Genomic DNA, 17,870 nt, shown 5'->3' on the forward strand with positions numbered 1-17,870 from the left:
ATAAAACACTTAAATTCAGCAAGTTGGATTCCACAAGCTTCAATTTAACATAGGCTACAGTATGATATATCTTCACAGACTATTTTTGCTCCTTGTTGGTTGCAAATATTCCCCTTAATTTCCATCACTGTCTGGGGAAGAGATGCATGCATATAGCAAACAATGAAAATTACACAGATTATTATGGAAACGAACCAATACATACATGTTGATATCAATTTTTATCGCAGTTGTAACAGCATATAAAAACTACTTTGCTGAAATATTTGAAATAGGTTCTCTTTTTGGTATGGTCCAAACCCATAGTTTCCTTGCAAGGTGCAGCACATCCATGCAAGCCATTGTTTTTCACACTCTATTGGAAGAATGACACCCTGTTCCCTCCATGTTCTCAGGAAGGAAGTGAGTTCACGTAACAGCTTTCAAAAGTACCTATCCCATGTCCTTATGACAACCTACTCTCCAGTCTGCTTCATGTCATCTTTGTCTACGTTTTATCAGCAAGGCTCCGTTCTCAACTCCAGTTACAGCACACACTCAAGCAAGAAAAACCAGATCACTGGGGGAGCTCACTGTGTCACTCAGGAACTGAGCAGATATGAAATGAGAATTGTGGAGCTCTTACGAGTGGGTGGCGGACAGAGTTCAATGCATCAGAAGACAGAGACAGTTACTCCATTTTATAGGTCTGTCTTATTTCGGAAGCAGCAGAGTATCATTAAGATGAGTTCTAGGTCTTAATACTTTAACCATAATTAATGGAGCCAGAAGCAAGCTGGATTGACTGCAGTTAAAAATCTTGGATATAATGTTAGCAAAGAGGTAAACTAACTTGAAGTTTCATATATGTAATTAGTTCCTAATGGGATTTGTGATTATTGTTACTGATAATTTGATTGACATGAGAAAGTGTGGAGTAAGGAACGAGAGGCATAGCTCTAGGAAACATGCTGCTGAAGGAATAAACAGATGAATGTTTATTATAGCTGCACTAATGGACATTTAGGATCATGCTTCCAAAATTAAATCTCTCTATGCTAAGCGCAAAAGGGAAATCATCACTGCAAAACAGATTATTTCTTTTTAAGCTTAACTTCTCCATCAAGACACATAAGAAGTGAATGCAGAGAGATCTATCTCTTATTCCTGAGCTCTTGGCCTTCCTAATCAAGTTTCAAAATCATGATTCTTAGCTGATGATACTCATCCTGTTCACAACAAAAACTGTTACTCTCATCACTGACTGCTTCTAACTTCCAAATTTACCAGCCCATTCAATTCTGCCTGCCTCTCCCCGTCCCCCACTTCTCCTATTGTTTCCCTAAGGGTATGTTCCTTCTCACAGAAACAGATTGTGGCAAAGTCTGAGTTTTTCCTGTTTAATTCCTTCTCTTTCTGGGTATGACCCTTGAAGATCTTATGCACAGTATCATCAAAATCAACCCCCCACATCAACAGAATCAGCCCCGAGAGCAGGGACGGGGATGAGGGGAGGTCCTTGTGGATGACACTGGTATATAAATGACACCAAATTCATCACTTCAGACCATGATTTTGAGGGGAAGTGGTTATGGCTGCTACGATCAATGTTAAACTCTCTGTCAGCACACATCGGGCAGATGTGCTTCCAGTACAGTTGCTAGATTGAACCTCTGAGGGAACTTGAGCAAAGACATATCTAAAATCCTCTTACAGTGGCAGTTAAGATAGCAGCGCTTCCCTGGAGAGAACAGAAGTGCTTCAGGAACTTTGCCTGGGCAGAATGTTCTTTATATTCTACACTATTAATTAAATTATTAAATTATTTAATGATTTAATTGTATGGACACCTACAGAAAACCATGATAGCCCTATTCTTTCACCCTCAACCACTAAGCCGTACTTATGAACCTCTTATTCCAAATACACTGCACTCCCAGACTACTTGCCATTAAATAGTTTCTGCCAAGAGGTAGTGATAAGTACATTCATTGTTTTACCTTTTTGTGTAAAATGTGGTATATAACGTATATGTTACAAAATATTAAATGTACGCTACAGTTTAAAAAGCTTGAGGAATATTGTCATTCACAAAAAAAGGAAAAAGTTTGGTAAGGGTAAGGGCAAATACTAATGTTGCTAATTTTTGGCATTCATAGTTAGAGAAAATAGGATATAAGGAGAAGCTCTCACTGTAAACCATAAAAGAAATAAACCATGAACCATAAAATGGATAAAAAAGTCCTAAAATCCAGATCACAGAGCTAGGACCTGTGTGAATTGTCCTGAGAGGTAGCATGACTATCATGACAACCAGGGCAGCGGAAGACAGAAACTAGCCAAAGCCGCATGACTGTGCAGTGAGCTATGCTCTAATGTTCTGCATCTTCACAAAGCACAGCAGCTGGTTCCTTAAGCTTTGTGTTTTAGTACAATGGTATGCTTTTACTTTACACTAAAAGCTCGTCCAGCACTAAGAGCTATTTCAAGACTCCTCTTTCCCAAGGGATACGGCATCCAGCAAGATGTACTGGCTCACTTGAACAGTGGCAAACTCGCCCACCAGCCAAGGGGTGCTGGCATGCTTCTAGGATTCTCCTTCACTAGCCTGGAAGAACTAGGTTCAAAGATGGTTACACAGGATCTGGTCAGCAAAAGCAAAATTTCTGCATCCAGCGAAGTAGGAAGGAAGGGTCAAAGACTCCGGAGTGTCACAGGACTTGTGACAAGCGTACACCACCAGCTGGCTGACAACTGCTAATTGAAATCACTTGTGTCATTTGTGGAGCAGGATAATAACCTAGATGAGGAAAGAAGGCAGAACACAGAACGAGTCTGTTCTGAGTATCTCTGTGAACTCTGATGGAAAAACACAGACCCGCAGAAATGTTAAACAGAAATGTTTAACAATTATCATTACAATAATAAGAGAAGTAACAGTAGCAAACTTCCCATCAAAGGGAAATACGTAAAATAATTTCCCTGTCATATAACTGTCTGGAAATATTTACTCAAAGGCACTACAGAGTATAACCTAAGTTAAGTACATACTCTACACATGCAGCTTGATTTATCACTCTCTCTTCCAACAACGTCACTGGAAGGTCGGCGACAGAAATCCTTATTTTTCTTGTGTCTTTTTAGCCGTCAATTGTATTGCTATCCTGAAAGTCCAGCAAAAGTACCATCAGATATTGCCAGCCAAATTCCAAGTGCACGAGAGCCAGGCCTCAGAGACAAGGTTCTTTTCCAGCTTAGCCATCTCAGAGGAAAATTGAAATATTGTCTGTCACTTGGGGAATTACTGATTATGGGCTATACTGAAACCAGGTAACAAACATCAACACTGCAGAAATACTGTGATGTCAAATCTTATGTCTGGTCTGAAACAGTCATGCTGTTTCTCCAGGTATGTCTCCAATAGCCACCTGAGCGAGCATGTACCTACAACCAAAAAAATTCTGCAGAGGAATCTGGGATAGTCTTGGCAAGTATCTTAACAGATAAAATAGTGAAATCAAACAGCGTTGACTCATAAACAGTGGCTGAATGCGAGCTGATGTTCAGGTTAAGCATTTCTCTCAAGTGCAGGTTATAAAGTTTACAAAACTTCACCTATAGCATCTGGAATGAAAAGGCTGGAAGCCACCTTAAGAACTCGATCTAGTCTCTCCCCTACCCAAAGTGGATTCATACCAATGCCTTCCTGACAGAAATGTGTCCAGTTTTGTTTATATAGGCCTCTAGCGATGGATATCCTAGGAACACTAGAATTTCAGTACTTCTCAGAGGCACGATAATATTATAACTCTAGTCTTTTGCCCTGTAAATATTCACAGAAGAGTACCAACAGATCCATTTCATGTCCTAAAATGACCTGTTGTTCATGTACCTTCAGTACAAACTGCAAAAAGCAGGGGTCCCTCTTTATTGCATTCTAGATTAGAGGGCTTTGATTGACATCTGTGCTGGTTTTGGCTGGGATAGAGTTAATTTTCTTCCTAGTAGCTGGTACGGGGCTATGTTTTGGATTTCTGCTGGAAACAGCATTGATAACACAGGGATGCTTTAGTTATTGCTGGGCAGTGCTTGCACAGAGTCAAGTTTCTGCTTCTCCCCCCACCCCACCAGCGAGCGGGCTGGGGGGGCACAAGGAGTCGGGAGGGGACAGAGCCAGGACAGCTGACCCCAGCAGACCCAAGGGACATTCCAGCCCATAGGACGTCATGCCCAGCACATAAAGCTGGCGGAAGAAGAAGGAAGGGGGGGACGTTGGGAGTGATGGCGTTTGTCTTCCCAAGTCACCGTCAGGCACATGATGGAGCCCTGCTGTCCTGGAGATGGCTGAACACCTGCCTGCCCGTGGGACGTGGGGAATGAATTCCTTGGTTTGCTTTGCTTGCATGCACGGCTTTTGCTTTACCTATTAAACTGTCTTTATCTCTGCTCATCAGTTCTTTTCTCACTTTTACCCTTCCTATTCTCTCCCCCATTCCACCCGGGGGCAGTGAGTGAGCAGCTGTGTGGGGCCGAGCTGCCGGCTGGGGTTAAACCACGACAACATCACTGGTCACACAGAAAGGAGCCCAGACTTTAAAAAGAGCCTCTACAAGCCATCTCTAAGCCGGCCTTCTCCATACTGAATCACTTAAAAAACATGACTACAAAAGCAAAATTTAACCAAAAAGATCACAATTGAGACGCTTCGTTATTCTATCACTTTTTATATTACTGTCCTTACCCATCAGTTTATCAGCACGTCAATCATTCTGTAGTCATTGTTACACATGAGAACTTTAGGGTGTGTTAGAAACACAGCACCACATGGGGTTTGTCTTATCATCTGTGCTCCTAATTTCAGCGTTGCCTGCTGAACTAAAGTGGAGAACAGGAGAACAGGAACACAGACCAGCAAAGAGATCTGTTTTAGTTATTAGACAAATTACCTCCAGACAAACATCCTGCTCCAGCAGGTTCTTCATGCCTAAAGAAGCTGCTGACAAACTGTGGTGAAAAGGTCATATCCCATTTTTACGACAAGGGCAGAGGTGGAAAAATACCTTTCAAAAGATAGATATATATATATATATAAGTGGCTTATGACATTTATATAATATCATAAGCACCAACCCTTAGCAAGGTACTATCCTGCTTACACTGAAGAAATTGCTAGGGTGGCCATTGCTACAGAGAAAAGAGGCAATGAACAGAAAAAGAAAGTACTGAACGTGGTAATGAAATATGCCTCACAAAGAATTCCCACTAAAAATCTCACAGCAATCAAAAATAATCTTTAAATTACATGAGCTTTTAATGAGTCAGATAAAAGCAGGAGATCTAGATTATATTACGAAACATCAGTGTGCATTCAGCTGCATTCTGACCTTGATTTGTTCTTTACACTGAGCCGCTGAACTTATGGACAGATCCCAGCACATTCATTTTCCCCTTAGGGACAAAGTACCAAATGGTAGTGTAATTGCCAAGGGAAAATTATTACTCTGTTCTGAATTATTTCTATCATAAATCCAGCACCAGTCAAACAGACTCTGTCAGAAAAACGACAGGGTTGCCGTACAGTGATGAGAGTCCCACATACAAGTGCACTATAAATCCCTTAGTCCCACCACCCAACAAAGTCATTATAAGTCATGTGTTTAAATCAAAATTAGAAAATCCAAGCTGGCAGCAAACTGGTCTGCATTGTTGAAACAATGGAAATGAGGTGATTTACTTGCTGCTGGTTTAAAACTCACCCTGCATCGTCTGTTTCTTATGAACAATGTAAAACATGACCAGCTTTTTGTCTGGGTAATTTTGAAGGGGGAAAACGCAGCTCTTCAGAACATAGATGTGCAACTCAGAATAACTTCAGTTCTGTTTCTGTGCATGTGCAATAGATGAATAATTAGACTATACTCATTAACCCATAAAGGGACAGTTTAAAGTAAGTTAGAATTCTTGTTCATTAATTCATTCTTTTACCTTTAAAGTCAAGTGTGTGGTTTAAAATCATTCACAGAGAAACCTGGTGCCAATGAACATTCACATTTTACTGTATTTGGCTTTTTCTAACCCTATCCATTTCTTCTGGGCCTACCAAGGACTGGTGCCCCTACTGATATATTCAGGATATTCTTTCCCACAGTGCTTTAACAGCAGTTCTTTGGCAGCTGAGTAAAACAAGGTATGTTGAACCCTGACACATAAAAAAAAGCTTTGGGCAAGGCAAGCCATGGAACAGGGGAAACTAACTCTGTAGTCACAGATTTCACCTGCAACTCCTGCAAGACTGGAAAGTCAAAGATTAAAAACTTGTGATTCCTGGTATCCATGTTCACCAAGGGAAGCTGGAGAAAGAATGTTTTCTCATAGAAAACTAATGGGCAACCTGTAAAAAAGGCCCTGTGATCTCCAGTACCAAAGAATGATCTACCTCATCTTCCACTCCCAGGGTTGGGCTGCCTTAGGACCAGATAAGGACTCTGCTTTTCTAAAACATCCAAAGTGACTTAATGGAGGCATTCTGATTTGTACCAGCTATGGACTTCCACGTAAACCGGACAGGAATGCACATCTGCTCTTCGATAAATACAACAGCAATATTTGGCTTACAAGTTCATTTTAAGTACTAAATTTAATCAGCATTCAATCTCTCCAACATCAAAGGATTCAGAGAGTATGACAGTTTTAAGTGAAGCCTGCTTAATATTATGTTTTCTTACACGCAAAATATTTGAGGACTCTTCAAATGACATTCAACTCCACACAAGAGCATTTGAAGCATCCTACAAAGAATAGTTCAAATTCAATGTAATTATCAGGGTATCACATGGCTTAAATTATCTTGCACAGTTTTAGAGCTGCCACATAAGTAAAGGCTAATATTAATCTGAATTAATCACCTTTGTTGAAAACAGAAAAAAAACCCCAAACTTAAAGCCCCCTGTGTTTGTAAAAATGCAAAGAAAATTCCTTCAAACTGGAGTTCAATATCTCTCCTTTTCTCTTCTTCACCATATGAAAAAAAAAGAATTAAAAAAGAGTAAGGCAAGATGAAAAGGAATAATCTTACTGCTGAAAATTAAGACTAAGCAGTAAGTGAGGTATGTCATGTTTTTCATCATCATGTAACCCTGATTTTTGAGAAATATGTCATTCACACACTTAAATTAACTAAAGAAATTTGAATGTATTTCAGAGGCTAATAGATGTCAATTCAGATGACTCAATTATTAAAAGTGTTATTTTCTTTCCTGATGATTTTCTTGGGAAGAGTAGAATGAAACAGCCCTTCTATTCCTTGTCAACGGGCAATGGTATCTATGAGAGCATGTTTGAGCAAATTCAAAATTGAGTTTGTTTATTATTATGCACAGTACTTTTTCATATCTCTCTTTTCCTGTTCTAATGTTTATAATTTGCATATCAGTTAGCCAAATGAAATATGTGTTTAAAAGCTAGAAACTTCACATGGAAAGCACAGAAGACTGATCTTGAAAATACACATGCAATCTGAATTTTGTTTGCCAGAATATCTACAGAATTGGATATTATTTCTGTAAATGCAATTCCCTATAAACATATTTATAATAAAAGACTCTCTTAAATTCTCCTAAACCCTCACCTATTCTCTTATCTCCATTTTACAGATAGAAACCAGACACAAACAGTTTAAGTGATTTTACCAAGATCACCTAGGAAGTCCACAGCAGAAACAGCATCCCAGGTTTCTCTAGTCCCTGTGCAGTGCCGTAGTCGTAACAGGGTCCTTCTTGTCACACACTGCTTCATTTCTGGGTGGAGGAAAACACGCTTCTAGCCAGACAGGAAGGAGCTAAACTAACACAACATTGATTCCCAAGATTCCTCTTAAATTTTGTCAAACGAAGGGACCTTAGTCTACAGTTAAAAAACTGCTTTATAAAATCAGCAAATGAAGACCAAAAAACCTGAAAGTATAATCTGCACTTTGAATTCAAAAGTTCACCCTGGCAGTATGTTCTGCCAAGCAGACAGAGCATACACTGGCAAAGATCAGACCTCCTGACAACAATCTTGGCCAACAGCAATCATAGAATCATAGAATCATAGAATCATTTCGGTTGGAAAAGACCTTCAAGATCATCGAGTCCAACCATTAACCATGCCCACTAAACCATGCCCTGGAGTACCCTGTCCACTCGCTTTTTGAATACCTCCAGGATGGTGACTCAACCGCTTCCCTGGGCAGCCCATTCCAATGTTTGACAACCCTCTCAGTAAAAAAATTTTTCCTAATATCTAACCTAATCAGGTGAGCCCAAAAAGTAGGATCGTTTTGGAGAAGCAATGGTGCAGTCAGGTCAAAACAGCAGGCAAAGCAGTCAGACTGCTACTAAGATGGCAGGCTATTTTGTTCATGCTGATGAGGCATCAGCATTGCCCTTTCTAGCTAGAAAAGCTGGTTCTTGCCTTTTATTCATACATCCTTTGTTGATGTTGGGAAAGGACAGGGTGTTTAGAGCAGCACCTCCAGCCTCTCAGGGTGGCTCATTGCTGCTACCTTGACCAAGGTAGCAGCATACTAGTCCTGCCAGACCCTCTGAAAGACAAGTAATGGGGTTCTGGGATAAGGGTAAGGAGGAAAAAAAGCTGCTTATTGTGAGAGGACAGGTGAGGGAGGTGGGGAAAAGGGCTGGCCAGGCAGCTGTGGGGAAGAAAAAGGTGTCTGTAGATGAGAGGGAGGCACAGGGAACAGGCGTATGCTAGGTAGGAGAGGATAGGGCCCCCCCAGAATGGCATAGGTTGTGAGGCTGGATGAAGACTTCCCCTTGCCCCACCAACACACAGATTCCTGAAGCCGTATTTGCACCTCTCAGCCCCCTTTCCCATACTCAAAGTTGCCAAGAAGCAACTTCAGCAAGCTCCACTCATGCCACTCTCCTCCTCTTGTTTAACCTCAAACTCCAAGTTAAGTGTTCTCTTGAAATGTAATTCAGACCTGGTTTACTTAACGTTCCCAAAACGAATTTCACAGACTGTTCCCCTCCCCTGTCATTACAGAGCAGTCCCTGGCATCTGCACTGCAACATGGATACATCCATACCAGGCTGAGTTCAGAGACCAGCTTGAACAGCAACAGACCAAGACCATGGGGTGAAAAGAAAACAGGCTAACAACCTTTAGCTAAAAATAATTCTTTCACTCCCTTGAAACCAGAGTGATGTTTTCCTGAGAGTTTATTCCGGGTTCGGCTAAGAATAGAGTTAATGTCGTTTACGGGATAAAACAATTACTGCTATAATAACTCGGATGTACCAGAAGTAATTGAAGCATAGGCAAATTTTGTAGGGATGTGGATTAACAACATCACCCACTTCTACAGGACAGATGTAAGCCAGAGCAAGACCTACCCCCTGCACTGAACACTCTGCAGAGAACTCAGATCTACAGTTTCTGTTTTGTACGTGCTGAAGAGTTTTCTCCTACTTCTTCCCTGGCTCTTAGCAGGTTTTTCTATTGTCCAGGATACTCTTGCAGCACTGGCACTTCCCTGGAATATGCTGTACAATTTGCTTTACTGCTCTTAGCTACACAAGAGGATCAGATGCATGCATGATACATACTACAAAAGCAGAACTGACTTCTAGCGTGATTACTCTCAACAATCACTTTGATTCTTTTTGTACGAACATATGCAAACGTTAGCTGAAATGTGTATCTCCACGTAAAGCTGGTATCAAGGCTGTGATATGCCACACAACATATGGACTGACACGCAGCATATGGAATGAATGATGGCTACCTTAAAATATTTGTAGCTTTCTATTTTCTCTAAAAAAGGCGCAGCTGCTCTGGCCCATTGAGGGAGTATTTATGTCAAAGGAAATCCAACAACTTTTGTAGGGAGCCATATCTAAATCAATTGCTGGTGAACCATCACCAAAATTTGCCTGACAGTGAAAGAGAGTTACTACGGCATCTGCTGAAATAATTTAGATGAGGCCTCATTTATTAAAATAGTAAATCTATACCACTATTAATCATGCGTGATAACAAACTATCGATCTAATACTCGCTCCCTTAGCTGGTACTCAGAGGCACTAATTAAGGGACCTGCTTAACATATCTGTTGTTTGCCTCTGTGTTGAACTATCAGCAAATGCGATCAGGAGTAATAATGAAGGCTGGAGTTAAACTGCAGTTTATTCATTTAAATAGACCCTATATGATTGTTTATGAATACCCAAGCACAACAAGGTCAACAACCCTGGATGTGGCTGTTGAAATTTTGAAGCGTTTTGAAGTACGTTAATTGGGCTAGATGAAAACTTCTACCCTTGTCACCTACTTATTATCCAGCCCCAAAATTTTAAATGGGCCATCAAATGCCTTGACTTTTCCTGACATTACACTGAAGAGGACTTCAAGTAACACAAACAAGTGTAACATGAAGGAATTAGCCCAGATATGTTGGAAGACTTCAAAAGCTACAATAAATGAAATCTTAATCTCTGGAGAAGGAAAAAACAAAGAAGATCACTCCAACTCCACAGTTTAGTTTTGTTATGCACGTATTTCCACTGGAAACTTCAAGAAAACATTTTTCCAATTTAGCAGTAATAATTCCGGATTTTATATGGAAGCGTATAAACTAGAGGCTTAGTTACAAGATAACTCTTGGTTCCCAGAAGTAAGATGAGCTAATCATTATGGGGGTTGGTGCTGCCTCAGATAGCTGAATGGATAAGATGTTTTTGCTTGAGTGGCAATACTCCACATCCGGGAATTAACTTAAGGAATAAGGAGAGGGTTGGCTTTGATTTGTTGGCTTTTTTTTTTTAAAGAAAGAAATAAAACAAGGGGTCCTAAAGACATGATCTTCCAAATCCCAAAGGCTATACTTGGTTAACTGAGACTTACTTTTTAAATGAATTTCTCTTTTCAAGTTGGTGAGAAGGTCATCTGGAGTGAGCATTAGCTTTGGTATTTTACTTCTGGAATCAACCTTGGAGTCAAATGCACCAGCTGTTAAAGATTAATTTGTGTCAGGGGAGAGAATCTGGATTTATATATTGAAAGGTAGGTAGGCACTGCCTTTTCCCTTACCCTCAGACTTTGGTTTTCTAGAGTCAGCAGAACTCACAGCTTGGAAAGAAGCAAGCCAAGAAGAACTGATTAATGGCAGGAAAACAATCATCATAACTCATCGTATGTCTGCACCAGGTTCCTGATTTTGGTCTGGTGAATGAAATTCTGAGAGAGGAACTCTCATGAAGGCCATCTGCAGCAGGGAAGTCGCTTAGTTCACAGATAATTGTGAAGGTATAATTTTTTGTCATTGCTCATTTCTGACACAGCTCCCTATATTTGTGTAGTCTACAGGGGAAGGCTTTTCTGGCCTGAAAAAAACTTCATCTGAAGAGACTATAGCTCACTCTCCCCCTCATCTCTGAAAGGAAATGGACAGCACTCCAACATGGCCATCCATCCCTGGAGCAGAAGAACAATTATTTAACAACACTGCTTCATGCTTTCTCACAAATCCAGTTAAGAAAAAGCTTCTGATAAACATCAAAGAATCATAGAATCATAGAATCATTTTGGTTGGAAAAGACCTTCAAGATCATCGAGTCCAACCATTAACCATGCCCCCTAAACCACGCCCTGGAGTACCCTGTCCACTCGCTTTTTGAATACCTCCAGGGATGGCAAAAAGGAACCCGCGTCTCTCTGTGTTGCCCAGGCTATGCTGCAGTGGCTATTCACAGGAAATGCTGCTAAGAAATTTGCAAAAACTACAGTCATGTTTTATCTTTGGCCTTTGTTAATGTGTGACCAAGCAGTGCAGTCTTGACATGCCCTGCGCTGTCACTGGGCCTATGACCCACCCGAAAGGGAACCGTCGGGAAAATCAGTATCCGACGAACTCCACCACTATCTCTTCAACTGCAGAACAGAAGACAAGATATTAATCGATAGCAAGACAGATGTCAGCATCAAAAAAACGGTTTCCTGAGCAATTGGCATGCAAACCAAGGACCCGCCACCTTAACATGGTGAGCTGACTACGGTGCAGGCAGGATCAAAGGGGTATGAGGCACACATTAGGTTTCAAGAGACAAAACTGATGGATTCTTCCAGAACTGGAAAGAACAATAACTATTTTAGATGACAGTAAAACAGGTACCCACAGTCACATCTGATCCAACACCAATTAACAGTGAATACAAACCAGACCTATTCCTTTGACATAATATTGGATTAAGTCAACAAGCCTAATGAGGGGAAGTGAATATGAAGATTTAGAACCCAGCAAGGAAGAACTAGGGTTGACACAACACTCCTGACATTAGAATCATAGAATAGAATCATAGAATCATAGAATCATTTAGGTTGGAAAAGACCTTCAAGATCATCGAGTCCAACCATCAACCATGCCCACTAAACCATGTTCTGAAGTGCCTTGTCTACGAGCTTTTTGAATACCTCCAGGGATGGTGACTCAACCACTTCCCTGGGCAGCCTATTCCAATGTCTGACAACCTTCTCAGTAAAGAAATTTTTCCTAATATCCAACCTAAATCTCCCTTGCTGCAACTTGAGGCCATTTCCTCTCGTCCTATCTCCAGCCACCTGACAGACGAGACCAGCACCCACCTCACTCCAACCTCCTTTCAGGTAGTTGTAGAGAGCGATAAGGTCTCCCCTCAGCCTCCTCTTCTCCGGCTCCTAAAGAGCCCCAGCTCCCTCAGCCGCTCCTCATAAGACTTTTGCTCCAGGAGGGTGGTTAAGTGGCTCTTATGTGGTTAAGTGGCTTTGAGAGGTCAGGTGCACGTTTCTGTCCATTAACTGTCAATGCACAGCAAGGTGCCAAGCTCAGGTTTGCAGGTCTACCTTTGGGATGCCTAAAGTAAAGTGGGAGGCATCCCACCTCGCATACTCACTAACTGACCCCTTATCCTAAGGGAAGAGGAAGACGGGAGAAGCCGACAACACGACTCGCACTCTCAAGACACAGTAGGATTTTTGTTATTTCCTGTGACACTACTTACTGGTGCCATCGGAACTGCGCTCTGCTTGGTTTAAGCTCAGAAGAGAACCACAGACCTATTTGTCTTCTCTCAGCTTTGTCAGTCAACACATCCCATTTACTACAATCAACATATTTTCAAATTGTACTGAAATTTCATACAAAACGTCCCCAAAAGATAAAGGATCTTCAAGAAGAAGGGAGGAGAGACTGCCAAGCTGCTATTCTTGCTCAAGAATTTGGGGCATGTATTTCCATAAGCTATGTTACTGCCAAGGCTACAGCTCTCCAGATCCTCAGGGTGTGTGCATGTACTACAGCTGAGAACAGAATTACGCTTAAAAATCTGAAAAACAAACAAGCTTGCAAGAATTCAAACAGAGTGGGCAAGCTGTAGCTTTCTTTTATTGTTATTGTTCAATTCAACTCTGCTTGATTAATTTTATGGAACCAAAATACACCAAGAAGGAAGAAGGAGGAATATATTTCCATATAAAATGGGCAAAACTTTATGAAATTAAAGGTATAGAGCTTAAAATATTCCTTGGAGGTAACAATTCATTTATGTTGTTTGTTTTTGAGAAATCATTATGCTGGACAGTAAAAGGATAATAAACTTTCTGGAGGAATGAAATCAAAGACACGTTTTTTAAAAAAAAAATAAAATGTGGTGCTCCAAAATAATTTACATGAGCAATATTTTCATCTTTCTCCAGATCTAAATATTATTAAATTTTACTAAAGACCTGTACTTGTTCCACAAACAAAATCAATTAGCAGTAAAACTACATAGAAATATCATATTAGGACACACCACATTAGGACAGTGCAAAAATTGAGTCACACCCTTTTGGTGTGGAATGGACATTATCTGTATCAAGTTCAACAACACACTAGGGAGTACTTTAGAAGTTTCTAAGGAGGATGGGGTATTTTGAAGAAATACAGTCTCTTCAGTACAGTAAAAAGAACTGTTTATGTTAGAAATTCTTTTAAAAAGGACCACCATGAATTTAAGAAGTTATGTTTTCATTTTTGCATTATTTTATCACTGAAAATAATAGCTAGGGATTAAAATAAAAGTATGTTTTCCACAGTTCTCTCTCTCAAAATGTGTATGTTTATAGCTGTAGAAAAGCAGATAACACATCAGTGCAACTAGGGACCACAACTGAGGACTGAATTACCATTAAAAACAGCCAGTCTTCTCAAAAGTCAGGTCTAAAATCCCAATTACTACCTCTATGCCTGGTCAATAAGGTTACTCACCTTTTCTCATGTCACAGTCAGAGACAGCCGTATGTGTTTAATCTCCCCATCACGTAAGATTATATGGGCAGGGAGGAACACACGCTCTGCATCGGAGACGAGACTGAATCGGCACTGCATCCACGGGGCAGGTAACATCCAAGCCACGGTACCGCTCCAAAAGAAAGCGAAGCGACTTTCTGCACAGCGCCTCGCAGCCAAGCGGGGCAAAGCTAAGCTGCTTTTAGGTTGATGGTGGCCTTCTGAACACCGACTTTTTGAGGAATCTGGAAGGGTCTGTGTGATTTTTCCATCTGCTTTCGTACTCCCAGAAGTTCAGGCGCTCTGCCGTCAAGGCCTGCCCCCAACACACTCCTAACAGGCTCTTAATGCCTCTCTAGTCCTGCTCATGATAAAGGAACAGAGCAAGGATTCGGCCTATTCCTGGTCTTTCTTTGTCTGGGAGAGGGGAAATGAAAATGAAAAATACCAAACTCTTTTTTAAAAGGGTACCATATAGTCAGCTAGCCAATTAGACTAACTTCAGCATCACTATAATTGTTTGGGGTTTTTTTAACAGGAAAGATGACAGATGAATAAAGTAAAAAAAGACCAAGAAAAAGTATACCCTACCTGGCAAGTTTAGCCAGGTCCACATATCTTATTGCTACTCTTGAAATACAGAGCATCAATCTACTGTTTGCAAACTCGCAGATCTTTCCTCCACCCAGACTGCCCTGTAAGGCACGTACTCAAGGTAATACTACTGACAGGAGTCTGTGCAGGGATTTTAAAGAAATAGGAATCTAGCTATATATCCCTGTTGGAAGAATATTTCCTCATAAGTAATATCTATGTATGCACAGGTGTATACACTGTAAATATTTAGCTCAACTACTTTTTTCCACAGTGCTTGAGTAGCAAATGCAGCAGCAGTCCGCTGCAGCGTATCGTTAACAACAGAAAGTCAAGTTTTTACAATGTGAAATCTTGTGAAAGACTCCACAGCGCTCTGGCATAGTTACCTCCGAAAAAGCAGCAGGATCCAGTATCATCATAAAACTGCTTTGGAAAGCAAGTGGGGAATGCATTACTCATCTAATCTCTGGGTCGTTTTTAGGTAGACAAAACTTGGCCAGATGATGTAGGTTGGGCCTTTCATCAAGACCTTGCCTTTATGCTTCGTGAACAAGACATCCTAGAGCACTGGCTCAGTACTGACTCAGAACAAAAACACCCACCTACAAGAATCGGCTTAAGAAACAGCTTTTTTCAGTGTCTAGACTTTCAGGGAAGTCTAGCCACATCTGACTCTCTTCAGCGCATAGAAAAAGAAGAAAGCACCACACTGACTCTGCAGAACTGCACACTACTTCTCTGAGGTGCCAAAACCAAATAAAATTGGAACAGACTGTTAGATTACTGAACATTTAGTAGTTCTTCTAATAGCCTAGATACTTCAGAATACTCTGCGATATTCTGCTAGCCAGAGAGTACACAAATCATGGTCCACTGAAGTCTGAAGTGATGACCTATTTCTAGTCCGTTACTGTTGCAAATGGGAAGATGCCACAAGGCAAGAATGAAGGGCAATGCAAAAAGCAAATGGATACTCCTTCTCTCCCCATGAAGCCTCCTGCCCTACTACATTTCTGGACTGTTAAGTAAGGGCTAATCACTAGTTTATGTCATATATTCAGTCTAGCACTGGCAGCAGGAACAGAGTGGTAGAGCACACAACTGTGTTTTACGGCAGTGATGCTGGAACATCACTGAGCTGTAATTTCTGTGTGACACCGTGCCTGAATCTCAAACATCTCTGGTGACCGTTTGTAGTGAAATGTACCTCAGTACTGCCGATTCCTGCAAGCCCCCGCTCAAATATGGCTATAAATACACTAGCAAACAGAAAAGCCAGTAGAATCAGGAATTCTTTTCACGCTGCCTTTGACATCACAGTGTTTTACTGATGCAATGTTCCCAGGTACCTCAAGAATCAAAAAGTTTGAAATGTTCCACTACTTTCCTCTCGTTTTGCACTTTCACCACCAAAAGATTGATGTCCTGATTTCAAAATGGGGACAGTTCCGTTGACTCAATTCATAAAGAAGGCATCACCTAACCAGCACTATATGTGTTAATTATTAACTGTGATCATAGTAAAACACAAAATGTTGTATAAATTCCAGAAATACTCAACAGAGCTCTGATTTTCCATTCTGCATGAAAAGCATCATGCAGAAAAAGAGTCTGTTCTAGCAGATTACAAGAAAAGAAAGATATTGGAAAAATGATATAACAGTACAAGTCAGGGCAAAAAAAATTACTGAAGCTTGAAGGTGCCTTCCATCACAAATTAAATACAGCACAAGGGTCAGTTATAAAAAAAGAAGAGGCAGGGCATTAGGGAGAAACAAAAGAAAAAAAAAACCCTCATTCATTAGAGAAAGAGGAAAGAGATTATTTATCTCCAAAGTGTTAAATTGAACTTGCTGCAAAATTGATCAGACCTCTCCAGACTCGGAAATACCCTATGGCTATTATTGATCAAGAGCAGTGAATGTGCTACAGACCATGTTTATGTGCCATGCCAAAAAAAAAAAGGGGGGGGGGGGGAGCTAAAGTGTGTTTGAAACATATTTAACTTTGAAACACACTCAACTGCCGAGTTAATGATTGCATGAGTTATTGCAGCAATGTGTATGAGGATAGATTATCTTCAGGAAAACATACCTGGCTAGATTGAATGCATCATCGATCAAGCCTGCTCGATTACTGACAGAGATAACCTGTGAGGGGCAAGCACAAAAATTGAACCATTTAGGGTGATGAAACCGTGAAGGTTCACCTATCAAAGCAGATTTTAGGGATGAGAAGAGGAGCTTACCTCATGGTTCCTCGTTAGCTGATTAATTAGCAGCCTCCAATTCCTAATATCATAATTAACTCTAAAGTAGCCAGTCTGGTTGATGTTCCCCAGCAACCAACTTGCCTCTTCCAAAGCAGGAATTCTGTGGTGTTCTGGAAACAAAACAAGATGGGAAGGGGACTTGGTTTTAAATTTAAAAATTCTAAAGACCTATCTGTTACATTCTCTCCTTCTTTAAATATCCATGAAGGCATGAATTCAAAGACTAACAAAAACATTGTGTTGGATTAATAATTTCCTTTATCTGTTCTGATGTAGAGAGACACCAACTGACATTCCCATGGGGACCTTTTACCCACACAGAACTCCAAGGGTAGTTTTTTTCTGGAAAATAGTATTTATATGAGCGGTGTCCATTTTAAGCCTGGTACCCTGATTCTGGCCATGCTAAAATAGCTTTCTAGAACCATAACTCCAATAATTCAATGGATGTACTACAGACAGAAGACTAAACCTGTGATTAAAAAAAAAAAAAAATTCTTAAGTGTTTCTGCATGTAGTCAATGAAGCTTTTATATTGGATTTTAAATTAAAGTATTTCCAGATGTACAGCTTCTAGCTACTAACCACTGAGAGGCTCCCCTTTAGAGCTAGACCAATTAACCTTCTATCAGCTAACCTGTTCTTCCTCTTCCCCCTCTTTTTAAGTAATCACTTTGGGGCTGAAAAGTCTAAATTTATTCCAGGATTTGTACAGTC

At 40.6% G+C, this 17,870-nt stretch overlaps 1 protein-coding gene across 3 annotated transcripts in view; it reads right to left on the minus strand.

Moving 5' to 3' along the window:
- The window catches only part of TRHDE (thyrotropin releasing hormone degrading enzyme), a 220,784-nt gene that overhangs the window by 32,945 nt on the left and 169,969 nt on the right, over window positions 1-17,870 (minus strand). For all 3 annotated transcript variants that reach the window (XR_008233144.1, XM_052774609.1, XM_052774608.1), the window contains 2 exons: window positions 17,130-17,263; window positions 16,976-17,031 (listed from right to left, as the gene is read on the minus strand). Coding sequence is in view for 2 of the 3 variants with exons in the window: in XM_052774609.1 (XP_052630569.1) it covers window positions 16,976-17,031; window positions 17,130-17,263 (190 nt within the window). In the remaining variant the exon portion in view is untranslated. The remainder of the gene's footprint in view (window positions 1-16,975; window positions 17,032-17,129; window positions 17,264-17,870) is intronic.

Source organism: Harpia harpyja, chromosome 23, assembly GCF_026419915.1.
Source record: "Harpia harpyja isolate bHarHar1 chromosome 23, bHarHar1 primary haplotype, whole genome shotgun sequence".
In the NCBI taxonomy this organism is placed as follows: Eukaryota; Metazoa; Chordata; class Aves; order Accipitriformes; family Accipitridae; genus Harpia; species Harpia harpyja.